At 35.5% G+C, this 25,660-nt stretch overlaps 2 protein-coding genes across 2 annotated transcripts in view; both read right to left on the bottom strand.

Annotated features, from left to right (window-relative positions):
- neur (E3 ubiquitin-protein ligase neur) overlaps nucleotides 1-12,796 on the bottom strand; it is an 80,253-nt gene extending 67,457 nt beyond the window's left edge. The window contains exon 1 of the mRNA XM_089643650.1: nucleotides 11,920-12,796. Within this exon, the coding sequence (XP_089499776.1) occupies nucleotides 11,920-12,010 (91 nt within the window). The 5' untranslated portion in view covers nucleotides 12,011-12,796. The remainder of the gene's footprint in view (nucleotides 1-11,919) is intronic.
- A 10,634-nt stretch (nucleotides 12,797-23,430) lies between these two features.
- Nucleotides 23,431-25,660, bottom strand: part of ATPCL (ATP-citrate synthase) — a 122,185-nt gene continuing 119,955 nt past the window's right edge. The window contains exon 20 of the mRNA XM_089644011.1: nucleotides 23,431-25,648. Within this exon, the coding sequence (XP_089500137.1) occupies nucleotides 25,489-25,648 (160 nt within the window). The 3' untranslated portion in view covers nucleotides 23,431-25,488. The remainder of the gene's footprint in view (nucleotides 25,649-25,660) is intronic.

Raw genomic sequence — 25,660 nt, 5'->3', positions numbered from 1 at the left:
CCCCTATCCCTTAAGGCTCACAGCATAAAGATACCTAACTCCCAATATATAACTATATATTTTAACGAACGTAATCATCCCTCCCACTGCTGTGCAAGGAGATGGGTCGAGAGAATCCTGCTGGAGAGGTTGGAACACTTGTAAGGTATTTTTATTTAAGCCATAGCCAATTTATATAAAAAAGTTTCTCGCTAACTCTTTAAGTTTTTAAGTTCCAAAAAAAAGTTATTTTTTGAAGATAATATTTATGAATTTGTTATGCCGAAACGTTAATTATATGAAATTCTCTCGATAGAAAAAAATCGCAAAGTAAGTTCCAAAAATTATTAAAAACATGTTTTGTGCTGTTATTTAATATGTTATAGGCATGAAAAAATTCACAGTGTATCTTTAAATGCAACTAAAGCATTTCTCGAGAGATTTGTGCTCTATTTCAAACGAGTAGTGTTTTATTAAATATTTTCGCTTAATTATTATCGTTTTTTTTTTTAATTAGCGCGGTCTTTCAACATTCGTATTTACATATCTCCCTTTTAAACCATCTTTGAACGCTCACTACGGGGCCTTAAAAAACAAAAATCGACTGGTAAATGTGTTTTTGTTGGGTTATACTTTTACGTGGATTAATATTACAGCGTGCCAGCAAACTGAAACTTGATATTAACTACAGGGTTTTCCAATAAGAGGTGTTATTTTGATATTTAATCGTAAAAGATCAATGGTTTCGTTGCTTGTGTGGCACGTAGCGCCGTCTTGTTGAAAGTAAACGTTGTCCAGATCAATACCATCCAATTCCAGCCATAAAAAAATCATTGATCATCTCTCGATAGCGCAATCCATTCACCGTAACTGTTGTTCCAGCCTCATTTTCGAAAAAGTAAGGTCCAATGACTCCGCCGGACCATAAACCGCACCAAACAGTCACACGTTAAGGATAGAGAGGCTTTTCAACAATAACTCTTTGGTTTTCCGAGCCCCAGATGCGACAATTTTGCTTGTTGACGAAGCCACCGAGGTGGAAATGGGCCTCATCACTCAAGATGATTTGCATTTGATTCACTCAAGTGAATTTTAATAATTTCAATACGTTGTTGAAGCGTGTATCGTTCCATTTTTATTAATGGCGTAGTTTCTACTTGTCAAATGTCAAAAAATGACAGCTTCAAAAGTAACATCTACCGAAATAGAGGGCTATTCAAAATAACACCTCTTATTGGAAAACCCTGTATATTTAATAATAAATTTATTGAGCTGCCATCTACAATCCTAAAATCCGCAAGAAAACAAAATAATGAAAGTGGTTTTTTAATACGCTACTGCCATCTACACTTCGACCTAAAAGTAGTGAACTAAAAAATGTGCGAAGCTCCGCTAAGACGAAATAAAGGAGCGCGTCTCGGATATTAGAATGATTCCATCTAATAATCATCATTTTTTTATTGATGATTTTATCATTTATTACGCGGAAAAATATACAATATACAATAATATCATAAAAAAAGACACAAATTCTATGCAAAATATTATAAAATTTGAAGCCAAATATCTTTCGAATGTGAGATTTTGCATTATGAAAATTGCATAAAATTTCTGCTAGGACACAACAGAATTGAATCGTTGGTAGCTTGAATTGGCTTTAGCGGTGTTTTGTGACCATATCTAAATAGCCAGGTCCTCTCCAACCTTCCCCTCATTACTACCTTCATCCTCACAACATACAGTTGAGGGTGTCATCTAACTGATTCCAGACGGTTGGGAACAGGTGACATTTAAAACACAACATCATGAAAAAAATCAACAAAAAGTTGCAAAGCATTTTCCAGGTTTTGTGTATCGTATACTGTTTACCAGGAATTTATCTTTCGAAACTTTCCTGCCGCCCGTTTAACCACGTTACAAACCCGTATTAAGGCGAAGCTTAATGCCAAATTACTATTTTGATTAATCTTTATAACGAATTGGTGTACATTATTAATTGAAGGTTTTCCTATCGTTTCGCTTGAGTAGAATACAGATGAAAAAATAAATTTATCAATAAAAAATATAAATGTAAACTACTAAAAGAATTTTTATTTTCAATAGAAATGTATGAACGCGTAAAGGAAACAACTTTAAAAAAATACAGTATTATAGCTAAGATTATCTGTGACAGTTTCACTTGATTAACTTTTTTGCTATCTTATAAAATTATTTACAAAAAAATACAGTTTTGTGCTTGAAATCGAACGTTTGTCAAGCGATTTTAATGCCTATTACCTACAATATTTTTTTATTTTATTGTACAACAGAACATTCATTCCAGTTACAGTACAATTTTACATCATATCAGCATTTAGGTAAGTGACTCTTCATTAATTGTTTTAGGTCATTTAGAGAACAGTACAGTTCATGATTGCTTTTTGTTTGACAAGCCCCCAAAGGGCACACAAACTCCAACGGCTGGGAGGGCTTTGAAGCAGAGAATGGACGGTTATCTCGAGAGTATTTCCTCCTGGGGTAAAAATAATCTCGTCGAATTTAATGTTTCAAAGACCCAATCCTGTCTGATTACGTCTAAAAGGGATCCAAATGATAATCTAGTCTCCTTCAACGGAAGCAATCTTCCAAACAGGCCTTCCATTGATATGCTGGGTGTAACTATAAGTGACCAGCTCAGGTACGGGGGCTCCATTGAAGCCAGAGTAAAGTTGGCCTCTCAGTAGCTGGGCGTACTGTACAGGGCCCGCAGATACTTTAATAATACACAACTGCTGACCCTGTACAAATCGCAAGTGCGCCCTACTGTCGAATTTGGCAGCCATCTCTGGTCCGGAGCCCCTAAATACCTGAAAAAAACCCTACACTCTGTGCAAAAACGGGCGGTCCGTTTGATAGATTCCCCAATCTTAACAAACGGACTGCAATCTTTAGAGCACAGGCGTCAGGTAGGTATGCTGTCCTTGTTCTATCGGTATTACAATGGAAGATGCTCTGAGGAACTAGCGTCATTGATCCCTTCGGCACCGGTGCGTAGTCAGGATACACGCCAAACGCGTGCCCAACATTTGTACACAGTTGACACTTGTCACATGAGAACGGGTCGCTTCTACGATTCGTCCTTAAGTTCCACAGCTCGGCTGTGGAACGAACTGCCGGCCTCTGTGTTTCCTCCCTCCTACAACATGGGACTCTTCAAGACCCATGTTCACTCCTCCTCTCCACAAAAAGACCCTCCACACAGCATCCCCAAAGATGACATAGGCCCTGAGGGAAATTATTTTCTTCAGGGCCTCCTGTGTGGAGTTAATATAAAAAATAAAAAAAAAGTGTCACTTACATCCAAATTCTTTGCTAGTTCGTTCAACAGCACCACTCCCCTCGTCATGCTATGCTTTACCAGGACGTCGTTTTGCCTTTTGGTACTCTGAATAAGTCATGGTATCGACTTCGGCTGTAGTGGTCTGGTACATATAAATCATAGCATCCCAAGAGGAATGGGCTATCAATAAAATTGTTCCAAATTTTGAAAGACATAATAGCTAGACTTGCTTTCCGCCTAGTTTCCAGACTCACAGAATTAGTTTCCTCAAGTGAGTCGATATGGTGCATGAACTTAGGTTAGGTTCCATGCGTCTGCATATAGACATACCTGAGGAATTTCTTCTGGATTTGCTCTATCATATCAATGTACTTCTGGTAGTACGGTGCCCAAACATCGCTCGCATACTCCAGCAGCTTGCTTCTCAGTATGCCATCGAACAATGCTAACATAGCATCTTGGTTATTGAACTGCTTGCATGTCCTAATGACGAACCAAGTATACCAAGAATATACACATTTTTGGCTTGTAGCTTCCTCTTAACCCTTCCCTTACGGTGTTCAAAAATTCCTCGTCCTCCGGTGCTACATAATCGGTAAATATTTATATATTGTAATTACTTAATGCAATACATAAATGTATTGATGAGGAATACCTAAAATTTGAACTGTGTGTTTAGTATATTTGTAGCAGTTCAATTTTGCCCTGCCATTAATTTTCAAAGATCTGACAAGACCTTTCAGTTATCTATGTGACGTGGGCTCTATGGCCCATTCTAGAAGGGAGCTCGAGAGAGAATTTCGAGAGGCGTTGGACCGTGAGTACCAATCGGGCAGCCAGCTGGGGACGACGCGACTTCAGAGGGAAGATACGAGCGAGCGCTCCAGTCGACAGACTTCCGGGCGAAGCGATGACACAATCAGCTAGATAAAATTAATTCGCTGGTTGCACCGCTTATAAATTTAACAACGCTTTCAAGTGTTGTTTGGCGCCCTACTCACGTTAACAGGTTAGATATTTTATGTCATTACACTATGTCACACTCAAACTTTTGCTACCAATATAAATTCCGCCCGTGCGTTCAAATACTTCGTATTGTCGCACACCCCTGAGATGTAAACTAATTTTGTTGTAAGTAGAGATCTCTTGCTCTATGCGATGTTGAAATATTATGTTATATTGAAAATTCTTTTCTCTTTCATTTCATAATCGTAGCAAACCCGATGTTGGTTCTTTTTCCATACATGTTACAACTGCTGGTTGAGATTGTACTTGTGGTTTTTGTATGACACAGGCGTTATTTTTATTATTATCTAATAAAACCTGCTATAAATGGCGCCAACGTGGTTTAACTGATAAATTATAACTGTTACATATTTAGAGAGATATTGTATTAATTATAGACGATGTTCGCTCAGTTGACAGCACCGGCAAGGAAAGGTTGAACCACGAACTTACTGGTTTGTTAACCCGAAAGATACAGAGTAGGCCTCCTGGTCTGACAGTACCCGTACCCACTCCAACTACCTTCAACCTCACCACATACCCCAATCTGGGATGTCATAGTCTCACTGGCTGCAGAAGGTTGAGAGCAGCTGGGAATGTGTGTAGATTCACATAAAAAAAAAAAAATACTGTCAAAAATCAAGACAAGAAGAGTACATAAGTATAATTTATATATTTTAATAGACAATTTTTTTTATTCTATACTTAAAATGTGTAATTTTAATTTGTACATTATTTATTTAGTCGGTATAAACTAAATTGTCAGATTTCATCTTGGCAAGGCAAGTTACGCAGCCCGCAGACGAGACTTTAGCTTCGGCAACTATTTTTAAAATATCACTTAGTAAGTACTTGGAGGAAATGATATGTTAGTAGAATTTGAATATGGAACAGTCTCGAAAGCCTTTAGTTATAATTTAAGAAGCAAAGTTAGCAGTCCACAATGGAGTGCTGGTACCTACCCTGATGTATGGAAGTGAGGCATGGAACTGGCAAAGGAAGGATGAAAGTAGATTGAATGCTGTTGAAATGAGAACCCTTAGGCGTATGTGTGGTAAAACCATGTATGATCGTGTGAGGAATGTGGAGATCCGCAAAGAGTGCAAGGCTGATGTAAGCGTAATGAGTAAGATCAAGAAAGGGACGCTTAGATGGTTTGGGCATGTAGAGCGAATGAGCGAAGAAAGGAGTGTAAGGAGAATATACGATGCAAATGTGAATGGTAGCAGAAGTCGGGGACGCCCGAGGAAGACATGGCACGACCAAGTGAATTAATAATAGAAGAGTATGTATGAGATGATGTATGAATGTAAATGAGGCAAGGAGTGTGTGGTGTGACCGAGTTGTTTGGCGGTCCATCCTCTCTGCCTACCCCTGCTGGGATAGGCAGCGTGATGATTAGTTAGTTAGTTATAATATAGGCCTCAGCACAGGTAAGCCACCCAGTGCGGCCAAAATTACTGGAAAACAAAAAATATTGTACCAAAATAAAAATTTAAATAGTTCGGTGGCAGAAAAACTCATCGTTGCCGACAACCACAAGTAAAAAGTCTGCACCTCGCCCATGCCCGCAAATGTTGCAACGCAACTGTCTCTACTCTCGTCCATTCTATTTTGCATATTATAGTAATCATAGTCTATTTTGCTCATTAGTAACGAAGTAAATTAGAATATACTTCAACAGTATGGTCACCGTTCTACAAAGTTCATTTTCAAGCCTTAGAAAAGGTACAAAATAAATTCCTTCGGTAATTCATCAATTTTAAAATGAATATTTCCATCGAATTTATAAATTATAATAACTTACGTACCGAAACCAAACTTCTCAAACTATCGGATAGAAGACTTTTAACTGATTTATTATTCTTATTCAAAATTATCGAATCTCTAATTGACAGCCCTGATTTATTGGAATTAATTTATATGAATGTACCTGCCAGACAAACTCGAAGCAAAGACACTTTTAAATGTAACAATAACCTCAATACTAACTACTCTATTTATTCTCCAATTCCAAGAATTCATCACCGCGCAAACAAACGCTGTGAACTTATTGATATATTTGGTGTTAATAATTTTGTGAGATTCAAAAGGCAAATAATTTCAGAGCAGTAATTGTTGATTAAGGTACTAGTACATATTGAATTATTTGGCAGGTTGGAAATAAGCCGACATAGCTCAGTGGTTTCAGAGCACCTGACCGGACATCAGAAGGCACGGGTTCAATTCCCGTCGGCGGCATTTATTTTTACTCGGGAGACGTTTTCAATTTGTATTGATATTTCAAGCGACTAATTATTGCTTATAATTATTTTTTATCCTTAGTGCTATGCATAAAAAAAAACTTGTCTTATAAACAATAGTTTATCATTAAAAAAATATACATATATATTATATCGCTTGCATAAATTAGGTAATAAATACTCTGAAATTGATCACGAAAGTCTGTTACCATACAAAAGATGCAGTGTCAATAGATAAGTAATTAAGCATACATTGTTGTTACTTTGTAATTGATAATCATTTATGTCTGGCATAGTTGACAAATTATTCTTTTTAATAAGTCATTATTAACAATTTTTTTTTCGTACCTCTTGTACTTGTTGTTTATAATTTATTCTTTATAATTAATAAATAACTTAACTATTACACTTTTTACCGTATATTATTTATTTTATTGATACATGAGTACATGTGGTTTTTTGTGATATTTCACCCTCCATGCTCGGGATGACCCTGTGTTATGGCGGGTTAATTTTACAGTTTGCAGATATAGAATCTATACATTACTATAATATAAAAAGGAAAATGATGTAAAGCTAGTTTGGGTTGCAAGAAGAGGATGGAGAAGTTAGAGAATTATAAGAAGATGAAAAGTTTGAGAAATTATTAGTAAATAGATCACACTAATTAATTATGTACATACTATACCTCTAAGTTAGGGAATAAGGATATATTATGTTTTGTCTGAAAGGTGATTAAATTGATAGAGTGTAGAATGAATGGGTATTGTAGTTGTAATGTATTCCGTGTGTAAGGATCCATTTCGTTATTTGTTTTTTAAAGGAATGGGGTTGACTCACGGTTTTTAGGGATAAGGTTAAAGATTTTAGTAGCTAGGAAGAAAAGCTTGTCTTTGAGCTGACGTGGTATGTAGTGAAGGTACTTTGTAGTGACCGTTGGTTATTGTTCTGGTGGTGTAGTTGTGTTGTAAGAGAGTTTTGTTTTTATATTTGAACAGGAAATATATTAGCGAAAATTATAGGTGAAGTTGTCGTATGTTTAAGTCCTTATACTCTACGAGGAGTCGAGTAGAGGGGTATCTTGTCGGGCGCTTGTTAATGACACGTATTACCATTTTTTGGGATTTTAGAAGAGGTTCGATGGTAGATATTATACTAGATCTGGTATTTTCCAACAATTTAAATCAAGTACTCATTTGTTTATTTGTTTTTTAGACGCATATTAATGACTGGACATATGGCAAGTATGGACATACTTGATATGTATATTATACAGGGTTTTCCAATAAGAGGTGTTATTTTGATATTCAAAGAAACTTTTCCCGTAAAAGATCAATGGTTTCGTTACTTCTGTGGCACGTAGCGCCGTCTTGTTGAAAGTAAACGTTGTCCAGATCAATACCATCCAATTCCAGCCATAAAAAATCATTAATCATCTCTCGATAGCGCAATCCCTTCACAGTAACTGTTGCTCCAGCCTCATTTTCGAAAAATTAAGGTCCAATGACTCCGCCGGACCATAAACTGCACCAAAAAGTCACATGTTGAGGATAGGAGGCTTTTTAACAATAACTCTTGGGTTTTCCGAGCCCCAGATGGGACAATTTTGCTTGTTGACGAAGCCACCGAGGTGGAAATGGGCCTCATCACTCAAGATGATTTGCATTTGATTCACTCAAGTGAATTTTAATAATTTCAATGCGTTGTTGAAGCGTGTATCGTTAAATTTTTATTAACCCTTAGGAACCGGGAAGGATCTCAATGAATTGGTTGCCTGGACCGGCATGATTTTCTGAAATTTTGTGTCACTGTTTAAAAATTTATACAGCTGCACCAAACAGGTTTTAAGTTATAAATTTTATTTTATGGCATTCTTAAAGGTTGTTTTATTGTATACGTATATCGAAAATTAGGTTTTTAGTCTCTGATTTTGTGTTATGTTAAATGTAAAAGCAAATTTACCTTCAAAATGCAGCCACTCCAAATATAATCACTCATTGTTTATTTATTCATTATAATATCGAAGAATTTTTTCTTCACACATAAATAATGTACCTTTGTCAGTCATCTTATGAAAATTTATCTGCCGTTTTATTAACACATTGATTACAATTATTGATTTCTTACTACGCAGTCGCTTTTTTCCCCCCGGCTACACATACACTTACAAGACATCGTGTTCATATTAGATAGGGTAACCATAAGAGTATTAAGCGCTGCGGACACTTAAATTATTATAACTTCTGTACAGTATGATATGGAGCATAAGCATGAATTTTTAATTTTAAGCAAATTTTAAGCAAAATGGATAAATCCCGATCTCTTGACATGGTTTCTCCAAATATAGGCGATGAAATGAGCTTGTCTAGTGTCCAATATTGACGGATTTTTCCCTTCTTGCTTCTTGCCATTAGCATAGTCAGGGCAATGAACACATACATTTCCTCTGTATCAACATTTTTTCGTTTATGTAAACTCGAATTTGGAGCAAATACTTTTTGTGATTTTACAGTATCAAAATATCTGTTGGTTTCGGTTGTAATGCAACCCACGACAGTTTTATTTAGGAAAAGTTCAAAAAATTCAACTTCACTACTCTCCTGATTGAGTTCACAATCTCTTAAACCAGATTGTTGATTAAAATTGTGTTCTTCAGGTTGGAAATTAATTCAATTTTCCCATATTGGCGAGAAATTCATAAAATTTATATCAGGGGAGGATTGTTCGTCCAAACCAGAAATGTCAATTTCATTATCTCCGTTTTCTGATGATTCATCTAAACTCTCCAAATCTTCTGGAATATAGTCTTCATCGTCACTCATGGAAAAGTCCGAATCACAATCTAACACAAAGTTTTCGATGTCTTCGTTATTCATTTTTAAGAATTAAAAACCCAAACTATTTATGTGAAATTATTGGAGATAATAAAAAAATGGACCATGGAAGTATATGCACCGCAACGGAATATTTTTGAAGACACCCGAAGAATAAATGTTCCTAAATAAAATGGTAAATCTAGAGTAATCACTTCACTAATGTAAATATTAACAAGATTATCTTATATTGGACAAAGGATTCCACATTTCTCAAACAGTTTATTATTAGCTATAAAGATAAAAAATTCTAATAAACAATTATATTCACCGCAAGTAGCAATAACTCAGTCTGTAATGTAAACACACTCGCGGCAACGGGACTTCACGCATACATCGACGCGCGTTACGAGACTGTATGCGAGTGACAAAAAGTTTGATGAATTGTGAAGGGATACATGGATACAAAAAAATTAATTAAAAAATCACTGTAAGTAAAAAGGAGTTCCTCTTTAAATGGTATGATAGAAAACATTCAGTTTTAGAGTATGAAGCTTTTACTTCGAAAATTTACCGGTAAATTAACTCAATATTTGGAGATGAACATGACGAATTCTCGAAACTGCTATTGTAGTGGGTCGGCTTGTAGGAGAATTTTCCTTCAACTACAATTGTAGTTGGTCGGATCCTTCAGGTTAATGGCGTAGTTTCTACTTGTCAAATGTCAAAAAATGACAGCTTCAAAAGTAACATCTACCGAAATAGCGGGCTATTCAAAATAACACCTCTTATTGGAAAACCCGTACTTTGGTTGACTTTACCATTTCAAGTACTATTATTTAAATTCAATATTAATTACAGCGTTGGTATTTTGCCATTACTTATCAGTTTTTTTTTTTCTATAGATACAACAGACATTATTTTTCTTCTTTTTTTTAATCTTCTGTTTTATAATACACATCAGTATATTTATTTTTTACCTTAGGAGTAAATAATTTTCCTGTTTTCAGTGTTACTGGTTTGGAACAAACATGAATAATTGTACGCATATACGAATGTACAAAGTACATACTTACTTTGTATTTGAAACTTTGCTTTATTTACAATATCAGCTGTTATTATTTGGATTTGATGTTAATCCTAGTATTAGCATTAAATTTTTTTTTTGTACACTTACTTAAATTGTCAATTTTCTCTGAATAATAAATAATTAAATTAAAAAATAATTAGTGTTAATGATATTGCATCTTTAGAGCACAGATGACCTTGATCTAAAGGTATTTCAATGGATGATGCTTCGAGGAACTAGTGCCAATGATACCTCCGGCATCGTTGAAAATTTGGGAAACACATTGAACATGCGCCCAACATTTGTAAGCGATAGACATTTGTCATATGAGATTGGGTGGTTTCTACGACGTTTTCTTGAGTTCACAGCTAGGCTGTGGAACTATTTGCAAGCCTCTGCGTTTGTTCCCTATTACAAGACCGATGTTCACTCCTTAAAAAAAAAAACCCCACACAGCATTCTCAAAGATAACAATATTTTCATCAGGCTTCCTGTGTAGAGTTAATTTAAAAAAGAAATAAATTATAAAATTAATAAATGAGAAAATTCTAAGAAGTATTTTGTTAGAACCTAACTAGAATCATGCAAGTATTTTAAATGAAATATTTCTACGATGGAGTTCTGTAACCAATCCTGATGTATGCAAGCAAGCAACAGAAATACCAGAGGAATTAATGTATGCAGTATTAGTGACATCTCATTGTATTAAGACCGTGTATCGCCAAATGATTATGCATGGCAAAATTCAAAAGAATGCGAGGTACGTACATGCAACCGTAATGAATAACTTCACTAAACCGCATCCGATGCAGTCGCAGACGTTGCGCGTGTACGATACATAAATAGGGCCTAAAAGTTTCTGAATTGTATTGTATTGACCGGTTGGTGGCTGAGTTGACATCGCGTTTGGGTCCCACCCAGGCGTAGTGTGTTCAATTCCTCGGCTGGCTAAGTCCTCCATCACAACACAAACAAAAAAAATTGCTTACTGTGGTGGTAGTAAGTAAGATTTTCAAATATTGTGAGGTTATTCGTAACCCGGGAATGAATGTTTGTCTTTCTTTTTATTAATGTGGACATATTCCAATAACAGAACATATTGTAGAAGAATGACCCCTTCATCAGCAGTGGCGGCTGGCTCTAAGGAGCGTTGGAGCAACGCACTCCCAAAGTATCAGTAAATCTAATCAACCGTCATATATAAATGTATTCACCGCAAATAACTAAACTAACTGATGAACATCAAAGCAAATGACAGTTATAAGAGTAATACTTTACTGTTACTCTAAGTTAAATTTAACCGGCTTGAATAATCGTTCTTTGTATCACGTGTCATAAGTCACGTGGTGCAAGTGAATACCATATCGCTCTTCGAGAAACGTCACTGGGAACACCAATTATCTGTACGCGCAAAGCATGGATGCTGACCATAGTATTGAAATTTCTATACCGCTTTAGTAAAAAATGATAGATTTGAAGAAATAGACTTACCAACTGGAGCACTGGCGCTGCTACTCTGTCCCATAGTTCTTGGCTTGTGTAAGGCTTGCCAAAAACCAGAAAGAAAACCCTCAAAGAACATAAAAACTAATTAATAACACTCATCTGCTGCGCTGAACTAACCAAACAATCACTCAGCATCACAATAGCAGTTGTGTTCAGTAAAAACACCCCACTAAAACAATGTATTAAAAATATCCATGTCAATCTTTAAAAAACCTAAAACTATTTAAAGTTATTACACATTACAATGTCAAATCTGCACGGAGGAAAGTGCGTTGTTAGCAAACCTCCGATAAATTAATTGATTACACAGTTTATTATTTAACGCACAAATAGCTGTCATTCACATCAAACAACACCCATTTTTTTGAATATCTAGTCAAACGATTAAAAAATAATATTCATATTAATCTGATGAGAAACTCTGTCAATTTTTAAAACAATTAAGATGTAAATCTTCAGGATGCCGTGATGAAGATCGTCAATATCAGATTGGAGAAGACACCATTAGAAAAATATAAGATTACACACTTTACACATAAATATTAATTATCAGTTTTTAAAACAATTACGATGTTAAATCTGCAGGATGAGAATTAACCTGATGATAGGTAACCTCCGATTAACTCATTGATTATCACACTGTACACATATATGCCGACCGCGACAAATAAACAAAACACAAAAAACGATCGGAAATGAAAAATAAAAATAATAGTCCGTCAGATGAAATTAAATAACGTGTCAAATGCTTTAAAAAGTTCTCAAACGCTTTTATAATGAGATTATTACAAATAATGGCGGCGTTTTTAGAGGTTTATAGTTATTTCCTTTCTCAAGACATTATTATTATCGGAGAAGTGTATTGATGAGATTCGGATGGATAAGCGCATAGATAGCGTGAGAACAATTTGTATGACATGTAGCGAGCTGAAGTTGGTGCGGACCGCGCCTGCAGAAGCTCTGACGGCTGACAAATGTCAAATATTCTTTTTTTTAAATTTAATGGCGGATGAGTGTTGTTTTGTGTGGCCATGTTTTAGACTTTTAATCATGTGAGCTGAACCAAAATCTCTTAGATCCCTATCTCGGAGGGAAATGAACAATCGAACGAAGCAACTGCAAATAGCACCAAATGCCGCTTGCGGTTGCTTCGTTCATTTCCCGTAAGTCGTGGCTCGGTTTGCGCGTTTTCTCATGTCTATATGCACATTAAGAAAGTAGTTGAATGTTTATATTTTACAAACAATGATAAGATTGCTGAAACATTACGCAAACTGTCAAAACTTAATGACAATATTTACTCTTTTTTGATTAAATTTTGTGGTCCTACAGTCTTACCATAAAAACTTAATTTTTAACAACTAAAAAAACATGTGAAGTATATTTGAGAGTCGACACTTTTAATAAAATATATATATATAAATGCAACCGGTTTGGGCCACTGACAAAAATCACACACGTTGCTATAAAAAGCCGCTGGACTTCAAGTCCCAGCAATTTACAAAGCTGGACGTTCCCACCAATGCTGATTTATATAAACTAACAAAAGTATTTTTAATATCGACTATAATTTCACGTTATATTAAACTTTTGTAATGTACACTACTCTATGAATTTGTTTACTGTATTTTCTCTGTGGAATTATTTTTGACAGATCGTTTTCTATGGTTGATATTTTGCCGCAGAAAACGTCAAAAGTCAAAACTCCAAACAAAATTATTTCGGTATACATATGAGTGGTTTATTTATTGTAGACACGTACCTACTGCAGTTTTTCCCCAGATTTTCAATGATTAACTTATGGGTCACGCAGTTTGAGTTGACCTTCACGAAACGCACTTACGATTGTGTAAATTGGTTCACTCTCTGGTGGGTGGTTTATTTATGAATCTTCCGGTCGTTCTGTTCAACAAGCTCGGCTGTGCAATGATTTGTCGTCCTCTGTGTTTTGTGAAATTGGTAAATATTCAGGATCGCTGGCCACGCTTAATACGATTTTTTTTAAATAAAACCTTTTGATTTACCCTAATTACTATAACAGGAAACTGACGCATTTGAGAAATTTTCATTTTTAGCATGTTAATTAAAATTCGCTTTCGTTGTATGGGAAGATGACAGCCAAAATAATTTCTGTTGATGACATTTTCTTATGTTGGTATTTCTGATACCATACAAATGGCTAGAAGAGACGTTATTACCATTTACTCATGCAAATTAGGTATGTACTATATTTACTGTATTTATAGCTAATATTACCACTAAATATTACTCAAAAATTGATCCTTAAAGTGATGTACAAAAAAAATTCTGTTATCCATCCAACCTACTTTATAAGGAATGTAATGTTATGTGTATAAAACAGCTATATATCACTCAAATACTTTGTCGATATTAAATTTGCTGAAAGAACACAACAAATGCGGACAACTGATAATCCAAATGATAATCTAGTCTCCTTCAACGGAAGCAATCTTCCGAACAGGCCTTCCATTGATATGCTTGGTGTAACTATAAGTGACCAGCTCAGGTACGGGGGCTCCATTGAAGTCAGAGTAAAGTTGGCCTCTCAGAAGCTGGGCGTACTGTACAGGGCCCGCAGATACTTTAATAGTACACAACTGCTGACCCTGTACAAATCGCAAGTGCGCCCTACTGTCGAATTTGGCAGCCATCTCTGGTCCGGAGCCCCTAAATACCTGAAAAAACCCTTGACTTTGTGCAAAAACGGGCGGTCCGTTTGATAGATTCCCCAATCTTAACAAACGGACTGCAATCTTTAGAGCACATGCGTCAGGTAGGTATGCTGTCCTTGTTCTATCGGTATTACAATGGAAGATGCTCTGAGGAACTAGCGTCATTGATCCCTTCGGCACCGGTGCGTAGTCGGGATACACGCCAAACGCGCGCGCGCCCAACATTTGTACACGGTTGACATTTGTCACATGAGAACGGGTCGCTTCTACGATTCGTTCTTAAGTTCAACAGCTCGGCTGTGGAACGAACTGCCGGCCTCTGTGTTTCCTCCCTCCTACAACATGGGACTCTTCAAGACCCATGTGCACTCCTTCCTCTCCACAAAAAGACCCTCCACACAGCGTCCCCAAAGATGACATAGGCCCTGAGGGAAATTATTTTCTTCAGGGCCTCCTGTGTGGAGTTAATATAAAAAAATAAAATAAAATAAATAAATAGCTTGTAAAAACATTATTCGTATAAAGAATGTGGCTAAATGGAAAAGACGTTACTAACAAACGTGTTTTAAAATTTAGACAACTGATAAACAACCATTAATGTGTGTTAAAATGATTATTGTTTATTGGTTGTGTGAAATTTACAACACGTTTATAAGTACAGGAGTTAATATTTACCTAATTAATTTTATGCACGGTGTTCTAAGGGAATCACTGACGCAAGTTCCTTTAAACATCTTCCATTACGATTCCGTACCGGTCATGTTAATATTCAAAGGGGATACTATATAAAACAGTAAAACACACATTTGAACAGACAATTTATTTTTTCATCTATAATAACAATGTTTTTTTTTCTCGTTTAACTGCTACAAGTACAAATATGGCCAAATGCAGTTTATTTCATTAAGAATTGGCCTCTAATCTGTTCTGCCAATCTTTCAATAAATATTTCCAAAGCTCATATAATAAGTGCACCTAAATATTCAATTAGTGCAATCTGTATAGGTTACGCAGTTAGAGTTTGTCCAAACAATACATACGTACACAATACATGCGTGTACATACACACTTCCACAGTCAAAAATGGCTGAGATACATTATTTTTATAGATGATTTGGGTATGTAGAGCAGATGAACCAAGAAATGAGTGTATATGAAGAATATATGACGTGAATTGTGAATGGTTGAATAAGTTAGAATTGCCCGAGGAAGACCTGGCGCGATCAAGTGATCTCTATGTATCGCCCTGGTGTAAAACCACCATTCAGAACTGAAACATTGCTCGAAATGGCTTTGGCCGTGTTTGGTGACTAGATCTGAATAACCAGGTACTCCCCACCTTCCGCTTGCCTCACAACCAGAGATGTGCAAAATGGGTACCCAAAACCATTTGAAATGCAAAATGGAAATGGGTCAAAACTTTTCCATTTGAAAATGCAAAATGCAAAATGGTTTTTAGAAAAGCATTTCAAATGCAAAATGCAAAAAAAATATTTTCAAAATGCATTGAAAATGCAATATGGTTTCTCAGGTCAAACAATTAAAATAATTATAAAATTTTTAAACAATTTTGTCATTTAATAATGGACATCAATGTAGAACAAACATATTACATGATGGTAAATCCAAAAACACCACGACCATAAATATACAACTCTCACCACGACTGCAGATCATGAAACCACAAAAAATTTGCGCGGGACTAATGTTGCCAACGTAAAAACATAGAAACTGCTATCTAACATTTAATATTACAGCGTCATGGCCCCATGTTCAGTATTTAAATCAGTATTTTTTGTAATGGTATCACTCAATTGCCAGGGCTCCTACCAGGGAGCAACTTGACAAATGTAAATTATCTCTCATAGCGAGGTTGAGGACCGACTGATATTTGGGGCGTATGTAAAAAAGATGAGTGGAGATAGTAGGAAGAATGTTGCAAAAAGGCATTTAAAATGGAAAATGCATTGAGAAAAGCATTTAAAATGCAAAATGGTTTTTAGAAAAGCATTTAAAATGCAAAATGGAAAATACCCATTTTGCATTTCCATTTGAAATGGATTTATTTGAAATAAAGCACATCTCTGCTCACAACACAACCCAATTGGGAATGCCATAGTCTCACTGGCTCCAGAGGGTTGAGATTGAGATTGTCAGGATTTCACATTAAAAAAAGTGAACAAAATACTTGAGTCAGCCCATTTCTAGAGTCAGAATAACAGAAGAGTATGAATGAGACGATGTATGAATGTGAATGAGGCAAGGAGTGTGTGCCAAGACCGAGTTGTTTGGCAGTTCATCCTCTCTGCCTACCCCTTCGAAGAAACAGCGTGATGGTTAAGTTCGTTTGTAACAAAAGTGTTGCCTTGCTCGATGGATCTTCAGTGAGCATGCGATAGCGCTCTAGTATACATGAGGGCAGCGTGTACGCACCTTGGCAACATGTTTCGACACGTTGGGACCAGAGATATTTCCATCCAAATCGCATACTGTCAGCAGGATCTGCGATAGTCTCCGAGTAGACGAGTTTTATGTGCAAAATGTCCTGCCGGAAATCTAATTTAGCAGTTTAATTTTCTGAAGTTGAACAAGTTTCAAACATGGTGTATGTAAGCAATTTATCTCTGTTTGTGTCAAACTCTCCCCGCGTTACCGATACAAAATTTTATCTAGATTTTACGTAGTTTTTAAAAATATTTAATAATACGACAGTCAGATAAAATTGTGAATTGTTGGCTTCGTCCAGACGGAGTTGCACAATTCTCCCAGTCGCTTCCTACAAGCAAAAAAATAACCAAGTAGTCAAATAGGGCAAAATAAATTAGTGTATGTAATCAATTGAGATTATAATAGTGTAGTGGCTTTCCCATCAAAGAACGGCTTAATTATTTATTTGCTTGTTGGAAGCGTCTCAGTTCGTTGTACGGGCGTCGTGTGTACAAAGATGTTTATGTTTTCAGTCAGTTACAGAGATAGATCTGGCTGTGAACAATGATTATCGAAATAAGATAATTATGCATTATCCCTGCTTTCAAACGTCACCAAATCACAAAGATATATATATTGAAAATTTTATTTTAAGGTTAAATGCAACGCTCGTTATAATCTACGTGTTCGTAGATGGCTTTTTGTATTCAAGGTACTGCTTTACAATATTAAGACAAATTACTTATTTGCGCACGTACACACGCAATATGAATAAATAGTTTTGTCTGTATAAAAACTCAATTCTTTCAAGAGAGGCGTACAAATACAATATTGGATTGAATCATCGTTACAATTTCTTTGAAAGAATTGAGTGTTTTTAAGGATGTAGAAGGACTGCTTTAATTTGACAATATTTTCCCATTGAAGGTATAAACTATATGAAAAAATTAATTTATTAAAACTCTCAAATAGAAGAACTATATTAGACTTTATTTAACCTTTTGAACGCGTTAATTTGCTCCGTTTTATCTATACCCGTACGCGGTACATATTTTCAAATACCTATGCACGCAATTAAATGTCAAATTATAGCATTCTGGCATGATTTATTTGACTATATAGAGAGAATAGATTATTCTCCACAATATGAAAACAAATCCTCGTGTGTCAACACTCTTAGATGTTTATAAAAACAAAAACATAAAATTTCATACAAAGACGTACCGTATCTTTTAAATGTGGTCACATGTGGCCATTCACTCGGCGTGTGTGTACTTAGGTGATAGACACAAGTGGGACACCATGATCACTTATCATTTTTAGTTATGAAAAGTTGTGAATGACAAACTAGTACTAACGCCATCCGTTGACAAAAATGTAAACTAAAGGAATAAAAGGCGCGAAGAGGCGCACTTGATTATCGATCTTTTTTTATGAAATACAATATTATTTTTGAGAAATTCTTGTAGATGTCAGCATTGTGATAGTTCTACGAATGTCCAAGTGAGCAAGAAATACATTTATGACGAAAGAGCGCTGGAATATCGGCCGTCAAAGTTTCCGTGTCAACTTTTGATACTGCCGCGTGTGAGTATGGACTTTCTGCCGTAACAACAGTTGATACGGCCGCGTGCAAAGAGTTAATTAACCTCATTGAATTTCATGTACCCATTCGAGCTACTCGTTCTAAAACCCTGTTAGATTACATGAAGTTAGTAATAGGTACGCAGATGTAGCGGATCTGTTTAACTGCACAGAAGCTAGGGACAAGAAGGCTATACTATACTAAAATTATTACTAAAACAATGTAAGTCTACTCATACATTTTGATAATATTTTGTATGTACTTGTATCTCCTTCTAGTATTAATTTTATACCACTGGTATCACTTCTAGACCAGTAGCGGATAACCGTGACTATCAGAATGACGGTTGACTACTGCCCCCATCGTTACACCGCGACCTCCGTATGAATCAACTGTAATAATTATTCTCGCAATAAATTCATCGTCAGCAAATTCGAGAGTTTTAATCAACATCTCCACAGCAACAATTGAACACCGATTTACGGATTAGGAAATTCTGTAAATCGCAAGGTTATATTCTAACCTCTCTGACGACAATAAACCTTCCTACATTGGTTACCCCGACGTGATGTGAACACGCAACCTTCTGATCTGGAAAAACTATTTATTCATATTCATATTGCGTGTGTATAACTTGCAAAATGCGTAGATTATAACGTATGTTACAGTTGGTTACCTTTAACACTTATTATAATGCGTTAAGTTTTTATGTGAATTGTTAACCACTCGAGCAATAGCATGTTCTCGCGTTCGGTTTTGGATTCAACCGCGCTTATTTCAACCGAATATTAATTTGGAAAAATATAAACTGTTTACTGTAGTTTAAATGTATAAATTGTTTACTGTAGTTTAAACATATAAACTGTTTACTGTAGTTTAAACATATAAACTGTTTACTGTAGTTTAAACATATAAACTGCTTACTGTAGTTTAAACATAATATATAAATTGTTTACTGTAGTTTAAACATATAAACTGCTTACTGTAGTTTAAACATATAAACTTCTTACTGTAGTTTAAACATATAAACTACTTACTGTAGTTTAAACATATAAATTGTTTACTGTAGTTTAAACATTTAAACTAGATAATAATATTTGGATGATTTGTATAGCGCCGTTTTTGTGCAAAATCACCTCAAGGGCGCTATATTGAATATTACTATTTCTGTATGTATGTGGGCTACTGAAAATAACTATAGTCACACGACATTAAAAATGCTATTTTTAACGTGTAAACAGATCAGTTTTTAGAAAACAATTTAAAATGGCGTCCACACGGTACAAAATATTATCTGGAGTATTCCATGAGATGAACATTAGTAACATCTTCTGGTATACGATAGAAGCTTAATCAAACTAGCAGGTATTAACTGATTGCGGAAAGTTCGAAGTATTTTAATTCTTAAAAATCACCTGCCCAAATTTGGGTAGCTATCGATCAAGGGCATTAGCGGTGCTACCCAAATTTGGTTAGCCATCGCTCGAGTGGTTAAGAGACCCAACTGGGCGAAGCCTGTAGCACTATGGCATCCCTAATTGGGATATGTTGTAAGGCTGCAGCGAGTGGGAACTCCTTTGAGCAAGTTCACGATTTTGAGCAAGTTTACTCAGTTTGAAAACATCCAATCATTCTAGTTCTTAAAAGTAATGTAAAATGTAATATTAAATAGCCGACCGGACTCAAAAGTTGTTGTCAGTATTACAACATGTCCTCAACGTAACTTACCTAATGATATGTTTCATATATTTTGTTTAATCACACATGCATTATCTATCTATAAACAATCCTTTTTTTGTTACAAACAGCGCTCCATCCAGCGTATATGCTACTTACACCACTAAAACAATCTACACCACAAACAATATTACATTTATGGATGCACTATTCCTGTATAAAGTAGTTAACAATAATATTCAATGCCCAGAGTTGCTAAACAAGATTCCATTCAATGTACCTGAGCGTTCAACACGCTCTTGTGTCCTGTTCAGGGTTGATCAAAGCAAAACGAACTCTAAGCAGAATTCTTGCCTGAACAGACTATGCAATAATTACAATAGCGTATTATCCAAGGTTGATATTTTCAGTTGCGAACTCACCAAATACAAGAGGTCCATAAAAGAATATTTCTCTGATGGTTTGTGAATAATGTTTATATCTCTATTATGATTTGATTTATATCTACAACCTCTCTCCATGGCTATGAATGTATTGTTTTGTAAATTTTCGTTTTATATAATCTTTTGTTTTGTATAAATTTTTTAATTCATATTCCTTTCTCACAAATTTAATTTACTTATTCCATATTATGCTGTCTCAGTAGAGGTAAAGTCACAAGGAGGAAATCCATAATTGGTTTTATTTTAGCTATACAATACTTACGTACAAACTGATTAAATGTAAACTGTTGATTTCCCGAAAATGAATAAATAAAAATAAATTTATAGTACAGGTAAAATAGGGTTTGATCTCAGACACACAAATTGATAACTAGCCCATCAGGGAAAGGGAAATAAACCACGTCAAGCGGAGCAGGGAGGGGTGTGACTGTATCTCTTTCTGTGTCAATAAATGTATCTGACAGTATTTAGGTGGTTCCATGATATTTCGTCAAAATGAAAATTGAACACACCTTTAAAAAGTGATATAGTCATTAAAAGTGATGAAACAAAAACTAGGTTAAATAGTTACCTATGTAACCTATTTAACCTAGTTTTTGTTTCATTACTTTTCATGACTTTATATCACTTTTTGTAGGTGTGTTGGATTGTCATTTTGATGAGATACCCGGTCATCAATTTAGGCAACTCGCATTGTTCACTCTGCGAAAAATCTGCTAATGAATTACCAGTCCTATTTACAACGGCGCGCAAATTGCTGGCTCAGTAAAGACTTAACTTAAGTAAAAACTTAAATCCCAAATTGAGTGAGCAAAAGTTCGTACTTCTTTCCAAAATTGAATAATTTGTTACACTATTTAGTTAGACACTTTTACAAACGTGTTATAATTTGCCCACCTCAATCATTTTTAGCATTGCTATGCCAGGCGGTTTGTTTAAAAATGAACATTCAGATCCTGCGCAAAAAAATTGCCCAAAATGGATTGCGCTTCAAACCGTTGCCTTACTTTATTGCGCGTGATCTGGTTATTTCAATGTGCCCTCTTCTGCGATCAACGTACGACTATGTCATAGTCGTAGTTTGTTCAAAGCATTCTCGAACCTTTCTGGTGTCAAAAATATGGTCACGTGGTTTACCTCCAGTTTGTTGAAATGTTACCCATGTATTTCATATTAGGGCGAGTCTATCAATCATGATGTCTATGGGTTTGATAAATGATAAAACTCATGCATTAATGAAACTTAAGGCGATGCCATACGTAGTAATGCAAAATCATGTGTTTTTGGTTTGAAAATTCGGTCGCCTAGAAATGTTTCAGATAATTTAATTAAATACTGCGAGTAGAATACATCTTGGCCTTTGAAATAATCGAGTATTTTTTAGATAAGTCTTTTTATAAGCCCAGAAAAAAATAATGTAAAGGCCTATGAAAACTGCTTTAAAGTTCAAAATCTCTTACTTACGAACCCATTTTTGGTTATGATTTTATTGTATAATGTGCTAAATTAAGTTATTTATAAAATGATCGAAAAACAAAAAAAATTTATGCCTGAACATCCACAAAATAAAATAAAAGGCACTTTTTGGCCATGTTTTTTCTTGCATAAATCAAAACAGGCGGATGATGTTAAGCGGGAATTTAAACCTTATCGCCATCTACGTAAGGGTTGTTATCGATAGCGACTCAATTTAAAATATTTCACGACGTAGTGCATCGCCTTAATTACTTATTAATGAAACAGTATAAATATGAAGATATTGAGGCTGCGCAACAAGGGGATCTGTATAAGATATCATTGATCTCAGACAGTTGCAACTGTGACCCTTTCCCGATATGATTCAGCGTTGTTGTGCCTGGAGGGAGGTTAACTATCGCATAGGTGTTTTCTGCGCAACAAGGGGATCTGTATAAGATATCATTGATCTCAGACAGTTGCAACTGTGACCCTTTCCCGATATGATTCAGCGTTGTTGTGCCTGGAGGGAGATTAACTATCGCATAGGTGTTTTCTGCGCAACAAGGGGATTTGTGTAAGATATGATTGGTCTCGGACAGTTGCGACTGTGAATCTTTTCCGATGTGCCTGGAGGGAGGTTAACTATCGCATAGGTGTTTTCTGCGCAACAAGGGGATTTGTGTAAGATATGATTGGTCTCGGACAGTTGCGACTGTGAATCTTTTCCGATGTGCCTGGAGGGAGGTTAACTATCGCATAGGTGTTTGCTGCGCAACAAGGGGATCTGTGTAAGATGTCATTGGTCTCAGGCAATTGCAACTGTGACTCTTGTCCAATATGATTCAGCGTTGTTGTGCCTGGAGAGAGGCTGCGCAACAAGGGGATCTGTGTAAGATGTCATTGGTCTCGGGCAATTGCAACTGTGACTCTTGTCCAATATGATTCAGCGTTGTTGTGCCTGGAGAGAGGCTGCGCAACAAGGGGATCTGTGTAAGATGTCATTGGTCTCAGGCAATTGCAACTGTGACTCTTGTCCAATATGATTCAGCGTTGTTGTGCCTGGAGAGAGGCTGCGCAACAAGGGGATCTGTGTAAGATATCATTGGTGATGGTCTACGGCCTATGAAAACCGTCTTCGTATCTACAAAACTCTACAAAAATAAAGAATCTATTCGTGCAGTTAAAGTAATAAAATGAAATAAAATACTACAAATTGACATTAACATCCATTTAATTTTAAAAATAATTAAACAAAAAGGGTTTTCACTTCGAAAAAAAAATTGCAACAATATAAAGCTACATAAATTAGACTGAGATTTCTATAAAAACTGTCTCCTGCTGAATAAAAAAAATTAAGAAAAGAGCGATGTCACTGCGTAGCACCATAGATAAATTAAGTTTTGTCTTTTTAACCATAGACAATCCATTGCTCGTGTTGCCAACAGAAAAAATGCAACCAGATAAGCAGCATAGACAACGGTGTTTTTTATAGCACCATAGAGAAAGTATATTTAAAATTGTACAGTTTTTTTTTGCAGAATGGCATTTTTTATAAATTCCCCAGTTGTTTTAAATAAAATTATTAAAATAATTACATACATTGTATATTCTAGAATATAAAAAAAACAAAATGCTTTCTTAATTAATGGAATCACTTTTGAGACATAGATTTTTCTAGACCGCCCGTTAGGCCAATTGACCACAACTTGTTGGTATATACACACATCCACAGATTTTCAAAAACTTTCTAAAGATTTATCGTTTATTTCGTACAACTCAATTTAAAAAATTGTATTTTACGATAAAAAAAAAATATTTTTTCAATTCCGCTTGGACATAGGTATACTTATTATTATTATTATTAGGTGTAACAGCTGTTTCGCCTTCTCGGCATCCTCAATTGGTTACGATGCGGTGCTGCAGCGTGCTTATTTTATACAAAATAGCTGTCGCACATAAAAATACCTAATGTAATATTAAAATTCAACGAATTTTAAATTTCTCATCGGCTAAAACTTTTTTTATTTAAAATATAATCTTTTAAAACTGTTATTATTTTTGTATAATTTAAAATCTGGTTATAAAAATAATTGAATGCTGTATTGGAACAAAAAGTTACATTGAAGTATATTTCTAAGTCCTATAAGTTAAGTGCTTGGAGTTCTACATATTTAACATTCAGTGCTATCAAAATATTCACAACACATTCTAGACAACGTTAACGTGTGCACGTTTACAGTGCGGTCACAACATTCTCGGTGCAGGATACCTACTGTCAATTTGCTTAATCCATTCTGAAACATGTCATAGAACTTTGTCCTTAGATTAATATTGGTGAAATGTTGGAAAATGGTAACAAAATTGAGGTTATGTGTACAATTAGATTATGCACGATATTTTGTCATTGTTAAAACTTAAACAAACCAAAATGAAACTAGTAGCGATTCGATAAACTAAATATTTGCTCGTTAAGGTCAAACCTATATGTAGCGAAATTATGCACAAACTTTATTAGCTTAGGATAAACCTAAATGAAATTTGTATTAGCTTAGGTTGAACCCGAGGCAAACTTGTTTTAGCTTAGGTTAAACCTAAATCAAAGTAGTGGCAGTTTATTTTATATCCAAATGAAACTTAGCATGGATTAAATCTGAATGAAACTTGTATTAACTTAAGTTAAACCTGAATCATATCAATGGCAGTTTAGGTTATACCTGATTATATGAAACTTAGCTTGGGTTAAACCTAAATGAAACTTTTATTAGCTTAGGTTGAACCTAAATCAAACTAGTAGCAGCTTGGGTTATGTCCGAATGAAACGTAGCTATGGTATTAGCTTAGGCTGACCCCGAAGCAAACTTGTATTAGCTCAGGTTAAACCTAAATTGAACTAGTACTAGCTTAGGTTAAACCTAAATTGAACTAGTACTAGCTTAGGTTAAACCTAAATTGAACTAGTACTAGCTTAGGTTAAACCTAAATTGAACTAGTATTAGCTCGGGTTAAACCTAAATTGAACTAGTATTAGCTTAGGTTAAACCTAAATTGAACTAGTATTAGCTTAGGTTAAACCTAAATTGAACTAGTATTAGCTTAGGTTAAACCTAAATTGAACTAGTATTAGCTCGGGTTAAACCTAAATTGAACTAGTATTAGCTTAGGTTAAACCTAAATTGAACTAGCAGCAGTTTAAGTTACGCCTTAGTCAATGTTCAAGCGGATATGTGTCAGCGTGTGGGCGGTTGGCGGCGTTGAGGCTCGGCGGCGGCACTCAGTCGCGCGGCATGTAGGTGATGTCGTCCCAGGGGTGGCGGTACAGCGGCTGCTGCAGCCTGTTCTGGTCCAGGTAGTGGCCGATCAGGCCCACAGTGCGGCCAAGCACAAACAGCGCGTTGATGGAGCCCATTTTGATGTACTGGTCGGCCTCCTCGCTGAGAATAAAA

Source organism: Hesperophylax consimilis, chromosome 20, assembly GCF_061612785.1.
Source record: "Hesperophylax consimilis isolate HC1 chromosome 20, BYU_Hcon_1.0, whole genome shotgun sequence".
Lineage (NCBI taxonomy): Eukaryota > Metazoa > Arthropoda > Insecta > Trichoptera > Limnephilidae > Hesperophylax > Hesperophylax consimilis.
Note: the sequence above shows the minus strand (reverse complement) of the source record. Positions and strands in the feature narration are given on the sequence as shown.